Source organism: Pteronotus mesoamericanus, unplaced genomic scaffold, assembly GCF_021234165.1.
Source record: "Pteronotus mesoamericanus isolate MK-2021 breed Mesoamerican mustached bat unplaced genomic scaffold, CSHL_Meso_final scaffold_118, whole genome shotgun sequence".
NCBI lineage: Eukaryota > Metazoa > Chordata > Mammalia > Chiroptera > Mormoopidae > Pteronotus > Pteronotus mesoamericanus.
Genome location: NW_026555301.1, coordinates 8,404,737 through 8,426,136, shown reverse-complemented (window position 1 = coordinate 8,426,136; position 21,400 = coordinate 8,404,737). Strand labels below are relative to the sequence as shown.

The following is a 21,400-nucleotide window of genomic DNA, read 5'->3' as shown; positions in this document are numbered from 1 at the left end:
CTGATTTTTATATTACCAGACCCTACACCTACTCTCCTTGTTGCTGTCATCTAACTCCCCCCGCCCCCCACCAGTAATTCCCACTCATGTCTCTATGATTCCAGCTGCTGATTTCCTGTCACTTTTCACTCCTCGTGCTTGATGTTAACATGCTCCTTCCAGCACCTTGGCCTCTCGTTTCTGTGAACTCCTCTACTCTGATGATCTCTTCCTCCACCTGACCTCAGCTACTCACTGCCATGGCAATACCCCAGATCTCCTTATTACCAGTAACTGCAATCACTCCAATATCAAGTGTCCCTCTCTTTGACCACCTCCTTCCAGTTTTTCTTCTAGTATCTGACTAATAATCTTTTGACCCCATGAACCTGTAGTCCATTGATCCTACGTTCTCTCACTGCTCACCCCTATATTCTGACTTTCCTTCTTAACTAGGTTAAATTCCAAGGTCAGACATTCTAATTATTTGTCCTGAAACCCCTTGCCTTTTCTTCCTTTGTACTTGTTTGGCTAAACTATACACCGGTTAAACTCAACTGTTTACCGACCTGACTTTGTACAGGTGAATGTGGCTGGAGCAAAACACAAAACTATATTGACTGATACTGCTTTAAGTTCACTTAAATTCACAATGCTGCATCTTGTGTGGGCAGTTAATGCTGCCCAAAAGCCATGTGACACATCCTTAGTTCACCCACTCTCCCACTGTCCTATCTGACTACCTATCCTCCTTTTAGTCTCATCCCCACACTCTTAACAAGAACCTTGCTGCCCATGTCACTGCAAAAACTGAAGTAATCAGAAGAGAACATCTGCAAATCCTCCACCATCACATCTAACCACCTTTTAAAACGGCCCACACACACATACTCTGTCTCCCCTCTTGTTACTCTAAATGGACTACCCTCATCCTTGTGAGGCCAGTTCCTAATACCTTCACTTATGCTCTACCTCCCATTCCCTCAATGATAATTCTCCAATGATTCTCCCCTCTCTATGCTGCATCAACGATCTTCCCTTCTATTTTAGATCATTACTGGATCAATGCACAAATATGCTGTTACTTCTTTTATCAATTAAAAAAACAAAAGTTAAAAATTCACTGGGGTCCCACTTTCCTCTCTAGCTACCATCCAAACTTTCCTGCTTCCCTGGGCTAGCCATCCTCCAAGATGACCCCTGTTAATCCTCACACCTGGCATTTTTACTCTATGTAGTCTGTTCCCATATTGTGTCCATGTGACCTACAGAATACAACAGAAATGATGGAATACAACTTATAAGTTTAGGTCATAAAAGAAGTTTAAGCTTCTCTATCTGGGATCACACTCACGCTCCCTAAAGGAAGCCAGTTGCCACGCTACAAAGATGCCTAAGCAGAGCTACAGAGAGGAAGCCTGTGCAGTAAGGAAATGAGGCCTCCTGCCAACAGCCCTGTGAGAGAGCCATGTTGGAAGTCGATTCTCAACCCTTCAGATGACTGTGTCCGTGGCCAGTATTGTGACTAAAACCTCATGAGAAACACTGAGCCAGAGCACCCAGATAAGCCACTCTTGAATTCCTGACCACCAGAAACTGTGAGATAGTGTTTGTTTTTTAAGCCACTAAGTTTTAGAGTACTTTGTAGCAACAGATAACTGACATACTTTACAAGAAAAAAAAAAGATTCGGTAAGTTGCTTTTACTTACTATCTTCAATTTTTCTCCTCTTTTCCCTTGTAAGTCTGTTCCAATAGGGCTTTTGCCCACGGACTACTACACCAAAACTGCCTGTCAGTAACTACCACACTGTAAAACTCAATAACCAATTGTTAGTTCTCATCTTATTTGGGCCCAATAATGCCCAAATTTCCAGCTGATATTTCCTCCTCCTTGGAATACTTTATTTACTTGGTTTCCTGGACACAACCCTGACATGATTTTCCTCCTGCTTTTCTGGTCACTTCTCAGGCCTCTCTGCTGGGAAGAGCAGGCCTGTCTCACCACCCTTTTAATATTGGAATATCCCAAGGCTCAGCCTTTAGTCACTTCTCTTCTCTACCTACTCTCATTCCTTTGGGGATCTCAAAACTCTCTTATTTACATACTCTGACAATGGTCTTTAATGCCCTATATCCTTGCTAATCAAAGTATGGTCCTAACACCACCAGCAGCAGCAACACCTGAGTTTGTTATCTCTGCCCTACTCAAAACCAACCCAATCAGAATTTAAATTTTAACAAGATCTGTAGGGGACTTGTACGCATATCAATGTTTCAAAAGAACTAGGTTTGTAATCTGGTACCCTATTTCTTCTCTGCTCTCATCACACTGGCCTCCTGCCACACTTTCCACCTTAGGACCTGTGTAGTACTCTTTCCTCTGTCTAAAATGCTCTCCTCCATCATATTTATATATCTGCTCCCTTACCTCCTTCAAGAGGTTTTGCTCTTTTGTAACCATTTTGGGAGGTCTTCTGATCACCTTACTAAAAACTGCAAACCCACCACCATCATTGGCACTACCATGCTCTTATCACAGTTCCCTATTATTACTTTTCTCCATAGAATGTATAACTTTCTAAGGTACTATATATTTCTTATCTACCATATATATTTGTATCCCCCTATGACAAAAATTTTTGTGTTTTTGTTCACTGGTGTATCCTAAATCCTAGAAGAGAGCCTAGATGCAGCAGGTGCTCAATAAATGTTTCTTTAAAGAAATCAACAGAGACAAGAGGGAAGGAAGGAGGGGGGGGCGGGAAAAAGGAAGGGAAGGGGAAAGTCAAGGAACATATAGCAAGGTCTCATGGACAAAACCAAAGGGGAAGAGCTGAGGGAGGGAAGGAGAGAGGGGGCAAGGGAAAGTGGTGGGGGGTAGGCAGAGACAAATGTATTTGAAAAAATAAATTAAAATAAAATTTTTTAAAAAAAGAAAAAAAAGTCTAGTTTTCAGTAACTTCTTCAAGGACTTAGTAACAAAGTCTCTGACTCCTGGGCCACTGTACTTACTCCCTTATTTCACAGAGTCATTCATGCCTGCAAATCTGCCCCATGCCTGCCTAGAATCAATTCAATATACTTGAGAATATGCATCTTCTCCTTTACCAGGCTTTAATCAAACTCCTCAACATGCTGTTACTGCCTCCCCAGTAAGCCCCATTATTTTAAGCCACATATTTTTGAAAAAATAATTCAGCACTAAAACTTTTCTGGTTCTTTCAAATTTTTCGTTTTTCAAACACTCCCGATCCTCCTCCCTACTCCTTTAACCAAATGTGGCACCTGAAGTGCCTTCTCAGTGGCTAGCCCAAACTGAGAAGAGCTGAAGTAAAATGTACACACCAAATCTGAAACACTTAGTATTAAAAAAAAACACATAAAAGAGTTCAGAAATAATTCTCATATTGATTTTGTGTTGATATAATAATGTTTTAGACATACTAAGTTAAATAAAATAAACCATAAAGTTGATGGCACCTGTTTCTTTTCACTTTTTAATGTGGCTACTGGAAAATTTAATTTTAGATGTATGACTCCCATTATATTTCTATTGGATAGCACTGCACTAAACAAGTCCCAAACAAAATGCCTCCTTCCTTCCTGGGAGAAATTCCTTCCCTGGTTTTGTTTCAATAAACAGGAAACTAGGAAAGAAAGTAGGGGAATACAACATTCAATTAAAAACAGAAACTAAATAAAATCTCTGCAATGCTTTGAAATGATCACTCTGATCTTCACTTGAAATAAAAAATTTTAAGATATTATTTTTCAAAGACATATATATATATATAATGAGTGAATTTAAATGACATTAAAATGCATTATCACTATCTGTAAAAATTCCTCAAGTTATAACTTAATCTGTGCATGTTTCTCAATGTCCTATATTTAAATAAAATATTTTAAAAGTGTTAATACCACACAAATTAATTTTGTCCAAACTAAATGATTTCTGTGTTTAAGGAAAAAAGATTGTTTTTGCTTGCCTCCTAAAATGTTAAAGAAATAAAATAAAAGCACCCTCCTCCTTTCATTTCCTGCCTTTAGAAGTCAGAGTTCAGTAACATCATCTAAATACTATTCCTTCTCATAGGAATCTCCTTAGCAACCTTTCACAGCTTGTCATGGGTTACAGAATTCCCTCAATCTCCCATTCTTAAAAGGGCCCATGTCCTTTCCAGAACAAAGAAGTTTAAAACAGAAAACTTAACAAGCTCTTTAAATAGAAAATTTAAGGAGGTTTCACAATCTCCTTCAATTCTTTTGCCAGCTCATTTCCTCAAAGTGTCTGCTCTTCTCTCTTCTCAAGGTAAAGTCAGATCTGGTAAGCCATGATCTCTCTATAAAGACATCATCAGTGGCCACTTCTATACTTGGCACTCATTATTAAAGGCCATCCCTACTGGCCCATGCCCATTTCACAAATACAGGTTGTTCACCTGTTTTTAGTTAATGTATTGAATTTCTTTCTAGTGTAAGCTACAGAACAGTAATAGAAAAATATATCTGAAAATATTTTAAGTATCAAATAATGCAAATTATAATTGTCCTCACCCGTTTTATTACTTTAGTATTTAATATCTAATTTTATTAAATATGCAGAAGGAAATAATAAATTTCAACTTTAATAAACCAAAATTTATATAAAGAACAATGTTACAAATATGGGTACTGTTGCCTCTAAATTAAAGAGGAAATATTTGTGTCCAAAGTATAAACCAAATTATGGCCAGTGCCCACAGTCCTTTGTTTATGCCATACACAGAAAGGTATCCTTTTTTTTTTTTTTTCCAACTCTTCCTTCTGAGCTTAACAGTGAAATATGGGGGCAGCCACAGGAGAAAAGAAAAGGGACTCACCTTGCATTTAAAAAAGAATTGAGACTCAGCATTCCTAAGAAACAAAATGGAGAGGCTTCCTAGCATGTTCTTTTAAATATAATTTCAATTATTTATAAAATGTAATGAAATAGTCTTACCCTATCCCCAACCAACTCTTCACCCACACATAACCAGCCTCTTTCATTTACCCATTATCCAAGGAGAGTTTGACTTCTTCCAGTCCAGTTTCTAAGTCATTTGTGCTGTAGAATGGAGACATTCAAAAGAAAAGCACAGGATCAATGTGAAGGAAAGAAGAAAAGGAATGGGGAAAGAAAAAGGCCATAAGCAAACTGACTTTGGACTGTCATTTGGAGTGGGGAATCTAGGTATTAGCTAAGAAGGGGAAAAAAAAACAAAGGGCAGAGGGAAGAGAGGATGACAGACTCGGTTCCAGGGAAAGTGGGGTAGGATCTGCTACATTTTTTGAGAGACACTTCTGATTGCTACACTGTGCTTATTTGCTACTTTGTGCTTATTTGCTACTCTGTGTAGGTAGTGGGCAAGGTGGAGCCTCAGAATTGACCAAGTGTTAGAATTCAAAACCTATGGGAAGAAGACAAACTAGGCCAGAGAGTGGCTTGATCAAACAAGTTCAGGTTCTGCTCTCTCACTCAGTTATGTAACATATTCATGTGCTACTTTTTGTTGAGATTAATAAACCAACAATTCTTTTTATTCATTTTATAAAGGCAGTATTCTAAGCAACATGAAAATTCTTGAGGACAGCACTGTGTTCCCTATGATTAGCACAAAGTCTGTAAATGCCAAATAGTCAACAAATAATAGCTGAATTCAGGAAAGTTTTTATATTTTTATCAATAATTCCTCCTTCCTTTCACAACTCTTCATTTTCCTAGGATCTCTATTTTACCATGAGGATATGTCCCTCATCCCAGGTAATAATTTCAAACTACAAAGCAAAGTGCTTATTAATTAACCACAGATGTGAAGGCCACAATCTGTAAAACTGTCTCATGAACTTTACTGCTGAAGAAAAACAAGTAGTTATGTAAGATAAAAACTTCTGTGAACAAAAACATGGGAGTTCAGCAAGTAAAGTCAGTCATCAACTTCTAGTTTAAAAGTCAGGATCTTATTCCTTTTAACATCACTCTAGAAAGTACTCTTGCAATAAAGTTGATATTCTAAATAGAAAATGATGCTAAGGGGAAACAAAAACAACTTGAAAATCAGTTACAATAGACCAAACTAAGGTTTGTTTCAACACACAAAAAATTTCTATTTCAACTTAAAATATATATTATATAAACAATCTCTCAAAAGTATCTGAATCAGCATTCAAATGTTTACATATTCTCTCATAAAATAGCTTTGAAATAAATTACTTAGTTTGGGTGATTACTCTACTGACTCTGAGTTCCATTAAAATTTTTTAAAAAGAACCAGCAAGAAAATTAAATGAAAGAAATTTAAATTGGAAATGAAGAAATAAAGCTATCTCTATTCACACTTGACATGATCTTATGCACAGCAAATCCTAAGGAATCTTTAAAAAACCCTATTAAAACTAATAAATGAGTTTAATAAGGTTGCAGGATACAAAATCTTAATACAAAAAACAATTTTACTTCTAAATGCTTGCAATGAACAATCTGAAAATGAGCTTAATAAAATAATTTCATTTACAATAGCATCAAAATGAAAAAAATACTTAATAAATTTAACATAATTAGTGCAAACCTTATACTCGGAAAAGTACACATCAATCTAGAATGAAATTAAAGAAGATCTGAACCAATGGGGAGATGTCCTGTGTTCATGAGCTGCAAGGCTCAGCACTAAGATGGCAATATGACCCCAAGCCATCTAACGATTTAAGGTAATCCCTACCAGAATCCTAGCTAGCTTCTTTGCAAGTGTGACAAGTTTATTCTAAAATTCACATGGAGGCCCTGGCCAGGTAGCTCAGTTGATTAGAGCTTCATCCCATGCCAAGGTTGTGGGTTTGATCCCTGGTCATGGCACATACAAGAATCAATCAATGAATGCATAAATAAGTGGATCAATGTTTCTCTTTCTCTCTCAAATCAATCAATCAATAAAAAATAATAAAATAAAATTCACATGGATTTAAAAAAATACACATCATTTTTACAAATGAGTAAATGTACAGTTGACCCTTAACAACATGGGTTTGAACTGTGGGGGCTCACTTATAGTCAGATTTTTTTTCAATAAATAGTCTGCCCTTCATATCTGTGGGTTTCACATTCATAGATTCAACCAACTGCAGATCAAAAACAGTACTTTCACATTCCCAAGTGCAGACTCCCAAGAGATGCAAAGGGGAGACTACAGAATCAAAAATTATAGAAGGATTTGAAACTGTGTGGAGTCATCAGTGCCCCTAATTCCATGCATTGTTGAAAAGTCAACTGTACTCTGAAAAAAAAATTAAAATCTAGCCCCCTTCCCACTCTGATCCCATAAGCATTGTATTTGTGCTAAAAAAAATTAATTTTTATTTTATTAAAAACATTTAAAAGTTAAATTTTTCATTAAGGCAAACTGATATAGTCCCCTGACAAGGCAAATTATTGAGCAAATTTCTACTCTATTATCATAGTACATATGTGTTTAAATTTCCTGAAAGGCAAACTTTCTGCTTCTTCAAGAATAAAATGTTTACTCCCATATAATTCTGATTACTTTAAAATCCTTTGCCAGATTCTACTGTCATTGATCCTCAAATACAGTAGGAACTATACAAAGAAACACTACTTGTAAAAATTTTGTATCCTATGGTCACACCATGTCCCCTCTTTTTAAGACATCTATGAGTGTAACACAGGCCATTTTGGTAAAATAATATCTGAGATAAAGATATGAGAGGGGAGAAGGATGAGAGAGACAGAAAAAATGCAGGGATGGAGAGAGAACTGAATTTAAAATATGCCAAGTAGCTATCATAATGCTCCCAGTCTATATCTGATGATACATGAAATCTAAGTGAGATTATCAATTTATCACATCAATAGTATCTCACTACCACTCTGGCTGGTGTGGCCCAGTTGGCTGGAACCCCATAAACCAAAAGGTCACAGGTTCGATTCCCAGTCAGGTCACATGCCTAGGTTGCACTTTCGGTCCTGGTCAGGGAGCACGAGCAGACTGATGTTTCTCTCTCACATCAATGTTTCTCTCCCTCTCTCTCTTCTTACCTTCCCCTCTAAAAAAATGAATAAACATGTCCTCATGTGATGATAAAAAAAATAATATCTCACTACCAAGCTGTACTAATACTGACACTAAGAAGCAACAACTGAAAGGTAGACACATTCACTCTGAGGAAACACAAACCCCTTTACAGACCATATAAGGTAATATCATCAAGTGGCCATGTAAATTCAGGCATGTTTGGGGTCTGTAATCCAACAAGACAAAAAGTAGAATATGAGCATCCTTCCTGTTCCTTTTACCTACTGACAATGGAAAAAATGCTGTAGTTACCAGAAGTTAATGGAGTTTATTCTTCCATCCTTTTTTGTACACATATACACGTCATTTTAATTTTTTTTCCATACAATTCCATTTATAAAATCTTTTTTTTCTTTTTCTTTTCTTTTTTTTATTAATTTATTTACTTTTTAAATACATTTGTCTCTGCCTTCCCCCCACCTCTTTCCCTTGCCCCCTCCCACCTTCCCTCCCTCAGCTCTTCCCCTTTGGTTTTGTCCATGAGTCCTTGCTATATGTTCCTTGACTTTCCCCTTCCCTTCCCTTTCCCTGCCCCCCCCCCCCTCTTGTCTCTGTTGATTTCTTTTCCTTTCAGTATTGCTGGTCATATTTTCCTTGCTTCTTTGCATTGTTGGTTAGGTTCCGCTTATAGGTGAGATCATATGGTATTTATCTTTCGCCCCCTGGCTTATTTCGCTTAGCATGATGCTCTCCAGTTCCATCCATGCTGTCGCAAAGTTTAGTACTTCTTTTTTTCTTTCTGCTGCGTAGTACTCCATTGTGTATATGTACCATAATTTTTTGATCCAATCGTCTACTAATGGGCATTTAGGTTGCTTCCAAGACTTGGCTATTGTAAATTGTGCTGCTATGAACATTGGGGTGCATAGGTTCTTTTGTAAAATCTTAAAGTAAGATTTAAAAGGAGACTAACCCTTCTGCTCAAAGAATAGACCTAATACTAAATTGCCTTTTTGTTTCTGCTAGCAATTCCAAAATTTAGTTGTTTAGTATCAAATACTATTTTGCAATCATATAAAACAGGCTCACTATGCAGCTAAAGCTGTGCACTTTCAAATATTTTTGTTAAAATATCACATACTTCTTTCATGTTAGATTTTTGAATTACTTTGAAAATTAACTAAGGACTCATGGACATGAACAACAATGTGGTGACTGCAGTGGGAAGGGGGGTCAGTGGAGGTGGAAGGGGGTATAGAAAGGATAAATGGTAAAGGAAAAAAAATACAATAAAAAAATGAACTATTAAAACGATAGCCCTGACTCAGGTCAGAGCTTCAAGTAGCAAAGACTGATTCAATTATGTTTATGAGAGATCTTGAGATCAACTTATAAATGTAAGTGGATAATAAATTAAAAAATAAATAAAATTAACTAAGGGCTATCAAATGTCAAAGTGCAGTGGACCGATACAGCTAAAGACAAAACAGACATTTTTAACATTGTAGTCTATGTTAATGCAGTGAACACCTACATGCTACTACAGTTTATTTTAGGCTGCTTAGGAAACAAAATTTTTTCATATAGTTCAGTTTGTGTCAAAAACTGTAGATAATTAGAGTGGAATTCTGATGTATTTCTTGGCTTATTCTCAAAATAAGTCTTGGATTTCCCCACGAAGCAGACTAATTCTAGGTCTGATATCCCAGCAGGTTCAAATATATAGAATAATTCTTGAGTAGTTTTTTGTTTGCTGTTGTTTTTTGTTAGAGTCTCTCTGTTTATTCACTCACAATAATACACAGCCCCTGGATGGGGAACAGGCAGAGGAGGCCACGAAAGGGTGGGATGGGAGACAAGGAGGTACCAGCTTCCCTGGCTCCTCTCCCTTCTGTGCTTGGAAGGGAAAGAGAGAGTGCGGTCTCTCCCTTCCCTCCAGAATATAAACAGCAGCAGGTGTAAAAAATAAAAATACAAAAGATGGGGGGAAGGTCCCAGACATCCCCCTCCCCCAAGGTCTTCCCTGACACCAGTAGAATTCTCTTCACTTCCCCATCTACCAAAGCTCCTTCTGTCCTAGAGGCTTCCTGGCACTGGCCACATTCCTGAGAAGAGAGCCCAGAACTCATAACTGCTGGGCCAGCACCTTATACAAGCTTACACAGGTGAGAGGCGGCAGGTTACTTGCTGGTACACAGGGTCAGCTGGTACATCTAAGCCTGGGCATGGGGCTCCAGCCAGAGAAGACAGTCCACTTACAGGGCTTGAGGCTGAGGACTCCAGCCTCTAAGAAGTTCTCAGGGTTGAGGTCCACAGTGTTCAGGAAAGCAGAGCCAAACCCCAGGAGGCTGGCCTTAGTGACTTCAGCATCCATGGGGTGGCTGGCTTTCAAGATTCTTTGTGCCTCCTATTGGGGGAGGCTGAGCTGTTTCCAGCACTGGAATAAGTCCTGGGCTGCCATCTCTGTTGGCTAGAAGAACTTGTTGATGGACACTGGAGCTTCAGAGTGAGGGACTGAGGGGCTTCCCTATACCTTGAAGCATACTTACTGAGTAGAGGCATCAGGAGGTCCTGCAAACACTTGATATTGAACACCTACACATTTGATTACACAGTAAGCCGAGTCTGGAGATCTTTAGGGTGGGCGATAGTGGGCATGAAGTTCTGGAACTGTACCAAGGTCTTGTTGCCACAAAAGAAATATATGTGGCCCAAATTTTTTGAGAATACAGACATCAATCTGCAGCAGCTGATTCTCAAACAGGACCCCCACTGTTCTTGCACATGAACTTACTCAGCAATTCATCAGCTTCTGGGATGAGTGGGCCCATTTCCTTAGGACCTGGGCCAGGAAGGCCTCCTCAGGGAGAGGCCCCAGGCTGGGCTGGGGGGCCAGGTCATCAGAGAAGATGTCCACCAGGAAGTTGCCTGAGGTGCCTCTGGGGCAGAAGGTGAGGATGTCCACATGGTGCAAGGGGTAGGATCCACACCCCCACTGATGTCATTGTTACTTGGGTCCCTCAAAACGTCATCCAGAGTGCTGACAGCCTCTGGCCCCTTCATGCATTTCAGCTTGGTCAGTATGGACAACTCACACTTGAGGAGGGGCGGCATCTCCTCCAGCACTACAGCCAGGACATCCATGCTGGTCACCAAGCTGAGGATGAGGTACTTGACCATGTGCTTACACTGTGTTGCATTGCTGGGAGATGACCCACAGCACAACCTAGATGTTGGCCTTGGACTCTGGCAAGATTAACTTAGTGTAGGTGGGTAGCATCAGGGCCCACATCACCACACCATACAAGTAAAACCTGAAGCACAGCAGTAAGAACTGCACTGGAGGGCTTCAACAGGGGTCCCCAGCAATGAGGTTCCTAAATTCTCCAAGGATGTAGCCACTGACCTTCACCATGTTCTCATGACAGGTTGGGGCCTGAAGCACCCTGAAGTCGGTCTTGACAGTGTAGCCGTGGGCATCATCGCGGTTGGTGACAATCTGCAGCATGCAGTACCACACCTCCTCTCTCACACAGTTGCCTACAATGAGGATGAGGTTGAGGTTGGTGTTCATCCAGCTATAGTCTACTGCATATTTCTCAGCTGGATGGCCATCTCCAGGATGATTCTTTGCAAATGGTTTAGTTGGCTGCTGCCAGGTACCACAGCATCTCCAACTATCTCCTTGGTGTTACTCCAGTCACATATGGGTAGAGGAGGTCATCTGTCTGCTATAGCACCCTTACATCCCACTCCATCTTGAGAGCATTGATGATGATGTCGATGTGGGCCTCATGGACAAACTCGGAGCTGGCTAGCGTGCACATGCTCTCCAGGGCCAGGTGGCACTGGTTAGTCTCTCGGTGCTATAGAAACTGACCCAGTTTGTTACAGGCCCCCACTAGAAGTCTAGGCTCACTGTCATAGTGGATGGTCTTGAACAGGATGGCTTTCTTGGCATTGGAGTGCTGGACCTTCTTGGACCTGAATGGCCCATGGGGTTTGTTGAGCATGGTCTCCAGACCTCAACCAGCCTCCCCCTCATGGCCATATCCTCTGGCAGAGGGTAGCACTGCAGCAGCTGCAGGAGCTTCACCAAGAGCCAGAGTGCTGGGATGAAGCGGTTAGATGTAGTCTTGGAGGTAGGTGGAAGTTGAGGAGGTTAGACACAGGCAGGGAGATGCAAGTCTTGAAGTCATCCAGTTTCTTCTTGCAGTGACAGGTGATGAGGCTGACAGTAGTTGTGATCATGCCCATGTGCTGGTAATTGAGTATATGCATAATGTGGGCCATCCACTTGTCCATGAGTACCAGGTCAGGTGAGACCTTGTAGAGCCACAGCAGGCACAGAGCCTGAGCTCTGGTCCATGCTGTCCTGGTGTCCTCAGGCACCAGGATGCGAGAGATATCAACAGCAAAGGCCTCATCCATCTCACAGCTACCCACAATGGTGATGCGGTGCAGGGCCAGATACATGAAGATGGGGTGGCAGCTGGCCTGGTCATTCCTTTTTTTCAAAAAAGATTTTGTTTATTTATTTAGTTTGTAGAGAGAGGGGAAGGGAAGAAGAAAGAGAGGGAGAAAAACATCGATGTGAGAGAGAAACATCAATGAGTTCCTCTCGTACATACCCCAACTAGGTACCCAACCCACAACCCAGGTATGTGCCCTAACCAGGAACTGAACCTGCAACCTTTCAATATACAGGACAACACCCATCCAACTGAGCCACACTGGTATGACCTGCTCAGGTCATTTGTGACATCACTGTTAATGAGCTGAATCAGCTCAGAGTTAGAGTTCACTAGCACTGAGATGAACAAGTAACCTATCTGCTTCTCTGTAGCTTTGTCCTTTTTGAAGTTGGAGCAAATTTTAGCCAGTTCCTTATTAATTCTCTTAATCTCCACGTCCTTCCTCTTACAGTTCCAGATGTCAGAAGTGAATATCGTGAGCCCTGCATTTCATCCTCCTTGGACACAGGTGACATGATGGCAGTGGTGTCAGCTCTAGGCCTGGCCAGGCAGGGCATAGCAACAGCAGGGGTTGGCAGGTGGGGACTGGTAGAACTTGAGCAGTTCTGAGTACTTTAGAATCAGACTACTTCACATATTAGTATATTCACCTATATTCACCTAACCACTGAGGCTGAAAGTTCATGGACTATGTTCACTCCTTTGCCCAGTTTACATCTAGCAGAAACATATTCCCTAGTTACATATTGCCAGTAATGAAATACAGGCATATACAGAGTAAGGAGACACTCAGTCATTTCACTGTCCCAAATGAGGCACTAAATTATTGGCATTATGCAGATACCTTACAATGCAGATAAATTAAGGCTGAATTAACTGGCTATAGTCACTTGAACAAGTTAACCTCTCTATACTTTAGCTCTCATTTCCAAAAAATGAATAATAACAGTATCCACTTCATTAATTTGTTATAAGAATTAAATTAGTTAATCTCTATAACAATACTTAGCATATAGTAATCTCTAAGCATATTTTAAAGATGAATGTGGAGCTGGCTCTGCCTAATATACAGAAACAAACATAGAGAGGGAGACAAAATGGAGAGAAAAAGAAACATGTCTCAAATGAAAGAACATAACAAAACTGCAGGAAAAAAACTGAACAAACGGAAGCAAGAAATCTACCAGATGCAACCCTGGCTGGTGTGGCTCAGTGGACTGACGGTCAGCCTGTAAACCAAAGGGCACATACCAGGGCTGTGGGTCAGGTCCCCTGTTGGGGTTGTGCAAGAGACAGCCAATCAATGTTTCTCTTACGTGTTGATGTTCTCTTCCTCTCTTTCTCCCTCCCTTCCCCTTCCCTAAAAATAAATAAAAATTTTTTTCAAATTAAAAAAAAAGAAATCTATCAGATGCAGAGTTCAAAACACTGGTTATAAGGAAGCTCAATGATCTCAGTGAGAACTTCAACAAAGAAATAGAAAACATAAAAACAGATACAGAAAATAAACAAGAATCAGTTAGAAATGAAGAATATAGTAACTGAAATGAAGAATACATTATAGGAAATCAAGCAGAAGATCAAGGAAGCAATTTGGAAGGTAAAAAAATAGAAAACCCAGTCAGAACAGCAAAAAAAAAAAAAAAAAGATTCCACAAAAACAAGGATTGTTTAAGGATCCTCTGAGATAACTTCAAGCGCACCAACCTTCACATCATGGGGATGCTAGAAAGAGAATAGAGGGAAAGAACTGAAAATCCTTGTGAAAAAATAATGACAGAAAACTTCCCCAACCTGGTGAAGGAATCAGACATACAAGTCCAGGAAGGACAGAAACTACCACACAAGATTAATCCGAAGAGTCCCACACCAAGACATATTAAAATTATAATACCAAAGATTAAAGACAAAGAGAGAATCTTTTTTTAAAAACTGTTGATGGGGGGGGGAGGGAGGAAAAAGGAAGGGTAGAAGGGATAGAGGAAAAGAGAGAAAGATCAACTTGTTGTTTAACTTTTCTATGCATTCTTTGGTTGATTCTTGTTATGTGCCCTGACTAGAAATTTAATCCACAACCTTGTCATATCAGGATGATGCTCTAACCAACTGAGCTACATAGCCAGGGCCAAAGAGAAAACCTTAAAAGCAGCAAGAGAAAAGCAGTTAGTTACTTACAAGGGTGTGCCCATAAGAGTGTAAGCTGATTTCTCAACAGAAACTTTGCAGGCCAGAACAGATTGGCAGAATACATTCAAAGTGATGAAAAGCAAGGACCTACAACCAAGATTACTCTACCCAGCAAAGCTATCATTTAGAATCAAAGGACAGATAAAGAGCTTCTCAAACAAGAAAAAGCTCAAGGAATTCATCACTGCCATACCAGTATTATAAGAAATGTTAAAGTGTCTTCTTTAAAAAGAAGATCAAAAATATAAATAATAAAATGGCAATAAATACAAATATATCATCTATATGTTCACTGCAGCATTATTTACAATAGTTTAGATATGGAAGCAACGTAAGTGTCCATCAACAGATGAATGGATAAAGAAGTGGTACCTATCTATAATGCATATGACTCAGCCATAAAAAAAGAATGAAATCCTGCCACCTGCAACAGCATGGGTGTCCTAGACTCTGGCAGGGGTGTCCAACCCGTGGCCCATGGGTGGCCCAGGATGCCTATGAATGCAGGCCAAAATCATAAATTTGAAATTTACTTAAAATGCTTTTTTTTTTTGCTTGTCAGTTTTTGTTCGTGTTTGTGTATTTAATGTGTAGCTCAAGACAACTCTTCTTCCAGTGTGGCCCAGAGACACCAAAAGGTTGGACACCCCTGAGGGTACTGTGCTGAATGAAATTAGTCAGACAGAGAGGGTCAAATGCCATATGATCTCATTTAAATGTGGAACTAAAAAAGAATATAAACAAGTAAAACAGAAATAGATGCACAGATAGAGAGAACATTTTGATGGTTGCGAGACTGGAGGGGGATTGAGGGAATAAGTGTAAAAGGTGAAGGGATTAAGAAGTACAACTGGTAGTTACAGAATAGTCATGGAGATGTAAAGTATAGCACAGGGAACACAGTCAATAATATTGTAATAACTATGCATGGTGTCAGATGGGTATTAGATTTATGGGGGTGATCACTTCATAAGTTATATAAGTGTCTAATTACTGGGTTGTACACCTGAAGCTAATATAATACTGTACATTCACTGTAATTGAAAAATAAAAAATTATTTTTAAAACGATGCATGTGAGAATGAAAAAGATAAGTATTTATGTAAAGTATATGTGAAATTTATTTTCAAATGTGAACATGAATGTTTTTAATAATTTCCCTCAGTAAAGCTTAAGTATTTCTGCTATGCTACTATTTTTACAAACTAGCTCTATCAAGATTAAAGTATTGATAAAAAATTAACTTTATATAATGCTTTAACCTACTTCACTTAAAATACAACTAATCCACCAAGGGGAACACCAAGGTTGTTTTAGTTATTCATTTAACCTTTTTTGCTAGAGGAAAAGGGCTTCTGAGTGCTTCATAATTAATGGTGGTTAATAGAAGACAAGAATGTGATGGAATTTAGAAACTAAAAACAACAATGAAACAGCATCAATTAAATACTTGAAGATTCAAATTCTTTGTTTTACTATTTTTAAGTGCTTGGCAGTTTTCTTCAACTTTAAGAGTATGACCCACAAAACTATTTAAATAAAAGCAGTAAGAAAAACTTGTAAAATGGGGCTAAAAGCTCTCCCTTACTATGGACCAGGAATGCTTCCTTGGCACACAAGTACCCACAAATACAGATCACCCATTCCAGAGTTTATAAATATCAGTCTGAGCCACTCTTAGAGAGGGAGAAGTTAGGGTAACACACTGTTTAAACAAAAGGGGCACAATATATATAAATCAGTGTTTGTCAAGGACTGGTGGGAGAGGAGGGAATAACTACAAAGAAAAGAGGGGTATGATGAAGGATGATAGAACTTGATTGTGAGGATGGTTAACACAACTTAATGTATTGTCAAAACTCAATTGTAAATGAAAAGATTAAATTTTACTGAATGTAAATTACACCTTCAAAAAACAGTTGTAAGAAAAAATTAAAGTACCGATTAAAGTAAAAAAACTGCATGTCTTAAAATCATGGTCCTAACTGCATTTCTCAGCCACAGTTTGCCAACTGTGCATGGAAAACATTGTTTTTGATCCACAGTTGGTTGAATCCATGGATGAGAAACCCATGGATGTGAAGGGCCAACTGCTGAGTCAAAAATAACGGATTTTTTACTGTGCAACGGGTTAGCACCCCTAAACCCCGTGTTATTCAAGGATCAACTGTACTTGATTTTAAGAAACATTAAGCTAATCTTGAGGTACAAGATCACATGAAAGTTCATCAGCCCTGGCTAGTGTGGCTCGGTGGATTGAGTGCTGGCCTGTGAACCCAAAGGTCGCAAGTTCAATTCTCAGTCAGGGCACATGACTGGGTTGCCAGCCGGTTCCCCAGTTCAGGGCATGCAAGAGGCAACCAATCAATGTATCTCTCACAAACATCAATGTTTCTTCTCCCTCTCTCCCTCCCATTCCCTCTCTCTAAAAATAAATAAGTAAAATCTTCTAAAAAAGTTGATCCAAAGCCTATATGTGACCTCCTTGCTTTCTCTAAAGTCATAATTTTGTGTGGTTTTTATGGGAAGCATTAAGAGAAAATTAAAAGTAAAACTAGAAAATAAGTCATAACATGATTTTTATGTACTACAAAAACTAATAAAGTTGACCTTAAAGTTACATATTTCAACCACGTCTTGATGAGGGCCCTACAGACTGAGGAAGACGAAGGGATTCTGTTTTCCCTAGCAGTCACTCTGAGACTCCTACTGGGTTTGTGAGCCTTACTGAAGACGTAAGACTATTTCTTCCTCCCAGGAAACCCTATACCTCCCAACTAAAAGTAATATGCTGCATTCATTAAGCCCAGCTTTATGCCTAACGCTCTAAATCCACAACCCATCTTTCTGATGAGGGATTGAAGGCACAGAAATTAGAACAAAAGGGCAGTGCATGAAGTTTTGCCCAGGCACAAACACCCCTCTCCCGCGCTTGCTCCCAGCAACACCCTTTCCAATTCTGAAAGGCTGGGTTGAGCCTACATTACATGTGGTAGTAGCAATGTGCTATGCCATCTCATAAAGGATCCTTCTCACTTCTTCTCCTCAACTAAACGAGTCATTCTCTTGGTCTGCACTTAATGCCAGCAAGAGCTTGATGGGACTTTTAATGTATGAAAAGAACTAGGAATGTCTTTTCTCAATAGAAAAATAATTTAAGGGCAAAAAGAGGCTCTAGCAATCACCTTTCTGAAACAGTATAACCTCACTATCAAAAATAACCCTGTCCTTTTCTTGACAAAAAAAGATTTGCTTACATCCTTACATCAAAGTTTCCTTCAACTTCCCATTGTCTACCTCAGGACTCAACCCTCAATTCTGTTTCTCAGGAAGAAGCACCTTTGCTATCTGTGTCCCAGCCCAACAGTTCTCAAAACATTTTAGTTTTTAGGACACCTTTACATTCTAAAAAATTACTAAGGAGTCCAGGGAGCTTTTATTTATGTAAGCTATAACCTATAAACATTTACTACATTAGAAATTAAAACTGAAAAATTTTGTATTTAAATTATTTAGAAATAATCAGTAACATTTTATGGAAAAACTCATTTTCACAAAAATGGTGAGAAGGGTGATACTATTTTACATTTCTGCAAAACTCTTGAAGGTCATGCTTAATGAAAGCTGGCTGGATCTCATATCTGCTTCTGCAGTCTGATATTAGTCATAGTCACGCAGTCATGTAGCATGTGAAAACATTATACACACCTGAGACAATGAAAGTAAAAAGGCAAATAATATCTTGGTATTACTTTGAAAATAGTTTTCTCCTCGCCTTGACAGGGTGTCAGAAACCACCCCTTCCCCTAGAGCCCTCCCACAACCCTTGGAGAACCACTGCTCTAGTCAAGCTGTCTTCCAGACACAGTCCTAGGTCTGGTTTCAGCAAATATGCACTATCTAATTTGGACTCCAGTCTCACTTTCTTGGTTCCCTTACCACCTCCACCACCACCAAATATATCATCTTCTGTAACTTAAAAAAAGAAATGAAACAAAACTTCCTACTTAAGCTCTCACCTCCTTCTCTCAAGTCACTAAACTTCTTGAAAAAGTTCACACTGTCTCTACTGCCCTTCTGTTTTATTATTTTAATTACCAAAGTATATACAGAGGCATTCTCATTTTTTTAAAACATCCTAACAATACAAATAAATCACCATTCACAATCCCAGGGTCTCCCAGAGGTAACCACCACTATTTACCCCTGGAAAATACCCTGAACCTATTTTTTAAACTAAATATCAGATTGAAATGTTTATTTTCTTGTGATTTTCCTTCTTTAAATAGTTACACAAAAAAAGATCTGGAAGAGAATTCTATTTAGATTCCAATTCCTTTGGTGAGCAGAGAGTTATCAATCAAAGGATAAGGGCTAAGAGATAAAATGAAATGACACTCAAAGCAAGTACTAACGAAGATGTTAAAACCTTGTCAATTTAATGGCCTGTACTGCCATAATAAGACAGAATAATAAGACTTATGACTATGTATTATGTAAACCCCTCATATTTCATTACTTAACTGCAAATGAACACTGACTATATTTGTATCATCTTGCTATATGTAATAGTGTCTTTAGGGTTTAAAAACATTTCCACATGTATTATGTCTTTAAAATTCACAAGCCATGAGGTTAACAGGGACTATCATTAACATTTTATAGATAAGAAAGCAAAAGTTCTAAGAAAAAAATTTACTTGCTCAAAATTACATAGCCAGAGAGAAGCACACCAGAAACTACAGATAGAATGTCTATCTTTTGAGTCAAATCAAATCCCACTCCTTTATATCATATTGAACAGTACATCAAAAATCCTTGCAACATAGAAATTTTAAGTTCTTGAATATTTTTAGAGCTAATTTGCAAAAAAGATTCTCTACTTTCAAAGTTGAATAGAAAATATAAAAAATGAAGTATATAACTTTTGAATACAAATAAAATAGTAAATTATTCTTGCTTCTTTATTATACAATATAATCTGTTAGGAACCTTGCATTTTAAAGTAACTGTTAAAATTTACTAACACCTGCATCAACATGTAGATGTATTATAAAATTGGAAAAAACCCTGTTTTTTGAAAAATAACTTCTTAAATCCTTAATTATGCACTGCTGTTAACAAAAGACCTAAGCTTCCTCATGAAAGAATGATTTAACAGCCCCTGAAAAAAATACCACACATACATAATTCATGGATCCTGCCCTCATATTTTGGTGTTATCCTTGAAATTCCTGCAAGGAACACCTAGAATCATGTGGAAATTTCTTTCCTTATATTTCACAATTAGAATTTTAAATTATATTACTTAAATTATTAAATACTAATAATCCTACTTATATAAATAACAAAGCAATTAATTCATTATTAATCTTACAGAAACAGTTTCCAAGTCCCTATTTTTTCCTACACCAAGGCAGCTCCATAGAAGTCCAACACATTTAAATGATTTCTTTATTATGACACACTAGATTGAATTATGAGAAAAAGTAAACAAACTATTTCAAATTAAGGGCTCTTAATCTTAGCTAACTCAATTTCACAAATAAGAAGAATTTTAAACTATGATTAAGCTAATCTTTATAACACATTCTGATGTTTTAAAAACACAGATAACTAATATTTTTCATATTTCACTCTTCCTAAATATAAAAGTTATATACCCATTCTCAACACAAAACCCACAGTGACATAATTCAGTACTCAAGGTTAGTCTATATGGGAAAGTAGAACTACTTTACTAAGAAGTATCTGAGTATTTCTCTTACCTCTGTTTCTGTACAATGTGAATATCCCAATTTACCTGTAATAAAAACACAAAAAAATTACTTTAAAAGGATTTTAACTTTTTAATCATTGATAAAAATATTTGAGCTCCTCTGGCCATGGCTTTATTATATTTATAAAACTATGCAAATATAAAGTGCTAGAATGATGAAATATTCTAGAAGGGCCTGCTTAGATATTAAAGTTTACATAGTCCCATATGAAAATAATAAAGAAAAGGATGAGAAGAATATGCTTAATTGTAATATGGTCTAAAACACATACACGTTTAATATGTGTATATATGAATCAATAAAAGTAAAAGAAAAATAGTTTTAACATCTTGCTTTCTTTTAAAAATACCTTAAAATACTTTTAAAGGGTAACTTTTAAAACACTTTGATGCCTCTAAAAATCTTTAAGACTCTTGCACTTTTCTCCAAATATATTTCCATTTTAAAGTTACAGTAATCATTTCAATGAAAGCCAACATGTTGCAAACTTGTATTTTCTTTAAAATACAATGGTTGTTTTCTTTAATATATGATTAGGTAAAACCACATAATTAATCTATTACTTCTTCCAACAGAAGACCACCTAAAGAACTAGACTGAACAATATTGGCTGCACCAACATTAACATTTCCCTTTATCACTGAGACAGAATACCAAGGAACATATATATTTCTATCAATTTGGTGACTAAAACGTACTTCTAAAATTAAAAAAACAGCTATTTTAAAGGAAAGTCATTTTTTTAAAAAATAGTTTTAACAAAAGACTAGCTAACCTATTTACACTGGGTACTAAAAACTTTAATTGCCCCAGTCTACAATTCTCAAATTTCATTGTCTGAAGTTCAAATACACATTTAGTCCCTTCTCTTTCTCTCCACCAACATTAGCGTCCCTCTTACTTTCTTTCCTCTCCTGAACCTGCTACCCCGC

The 21,400-nt window shown here is 37.9% G+C and overlaps 1 protein-coding gene and 1 pseudogene across 3 annotated transcripts in view; both read right to left on the bottom strand.

Annotated features, from left to right (window-relative positions):
* Window positions 1-21,400, bottom strand: part of SPIRE1 (spire type actin nucleation factor 1) — a 317,606-nt gene that overhangs the window by 259,398 nt on the left and 36,808 nt on the right. For all 3 annotated transcript variants that reach the window (XM_054587329.1, XM_054587328.1, XM_054587330.1), the window contains exon 2: window positions 20,457-20,491. In XM_054587329.1, coding sequence (XP_054443304.1) covers window positions 20,457-20,491 — 35 coding nt within the window. The remainder of the gene's footprint in view (window positions 1-20,456; window positions 20,492-21,400) is intronic.
* On the bottom strand, window positions 10,174-20,355 carry LOC129081695 (AP-2 complex subunit alpha-1-like; annotated as a pseudogene).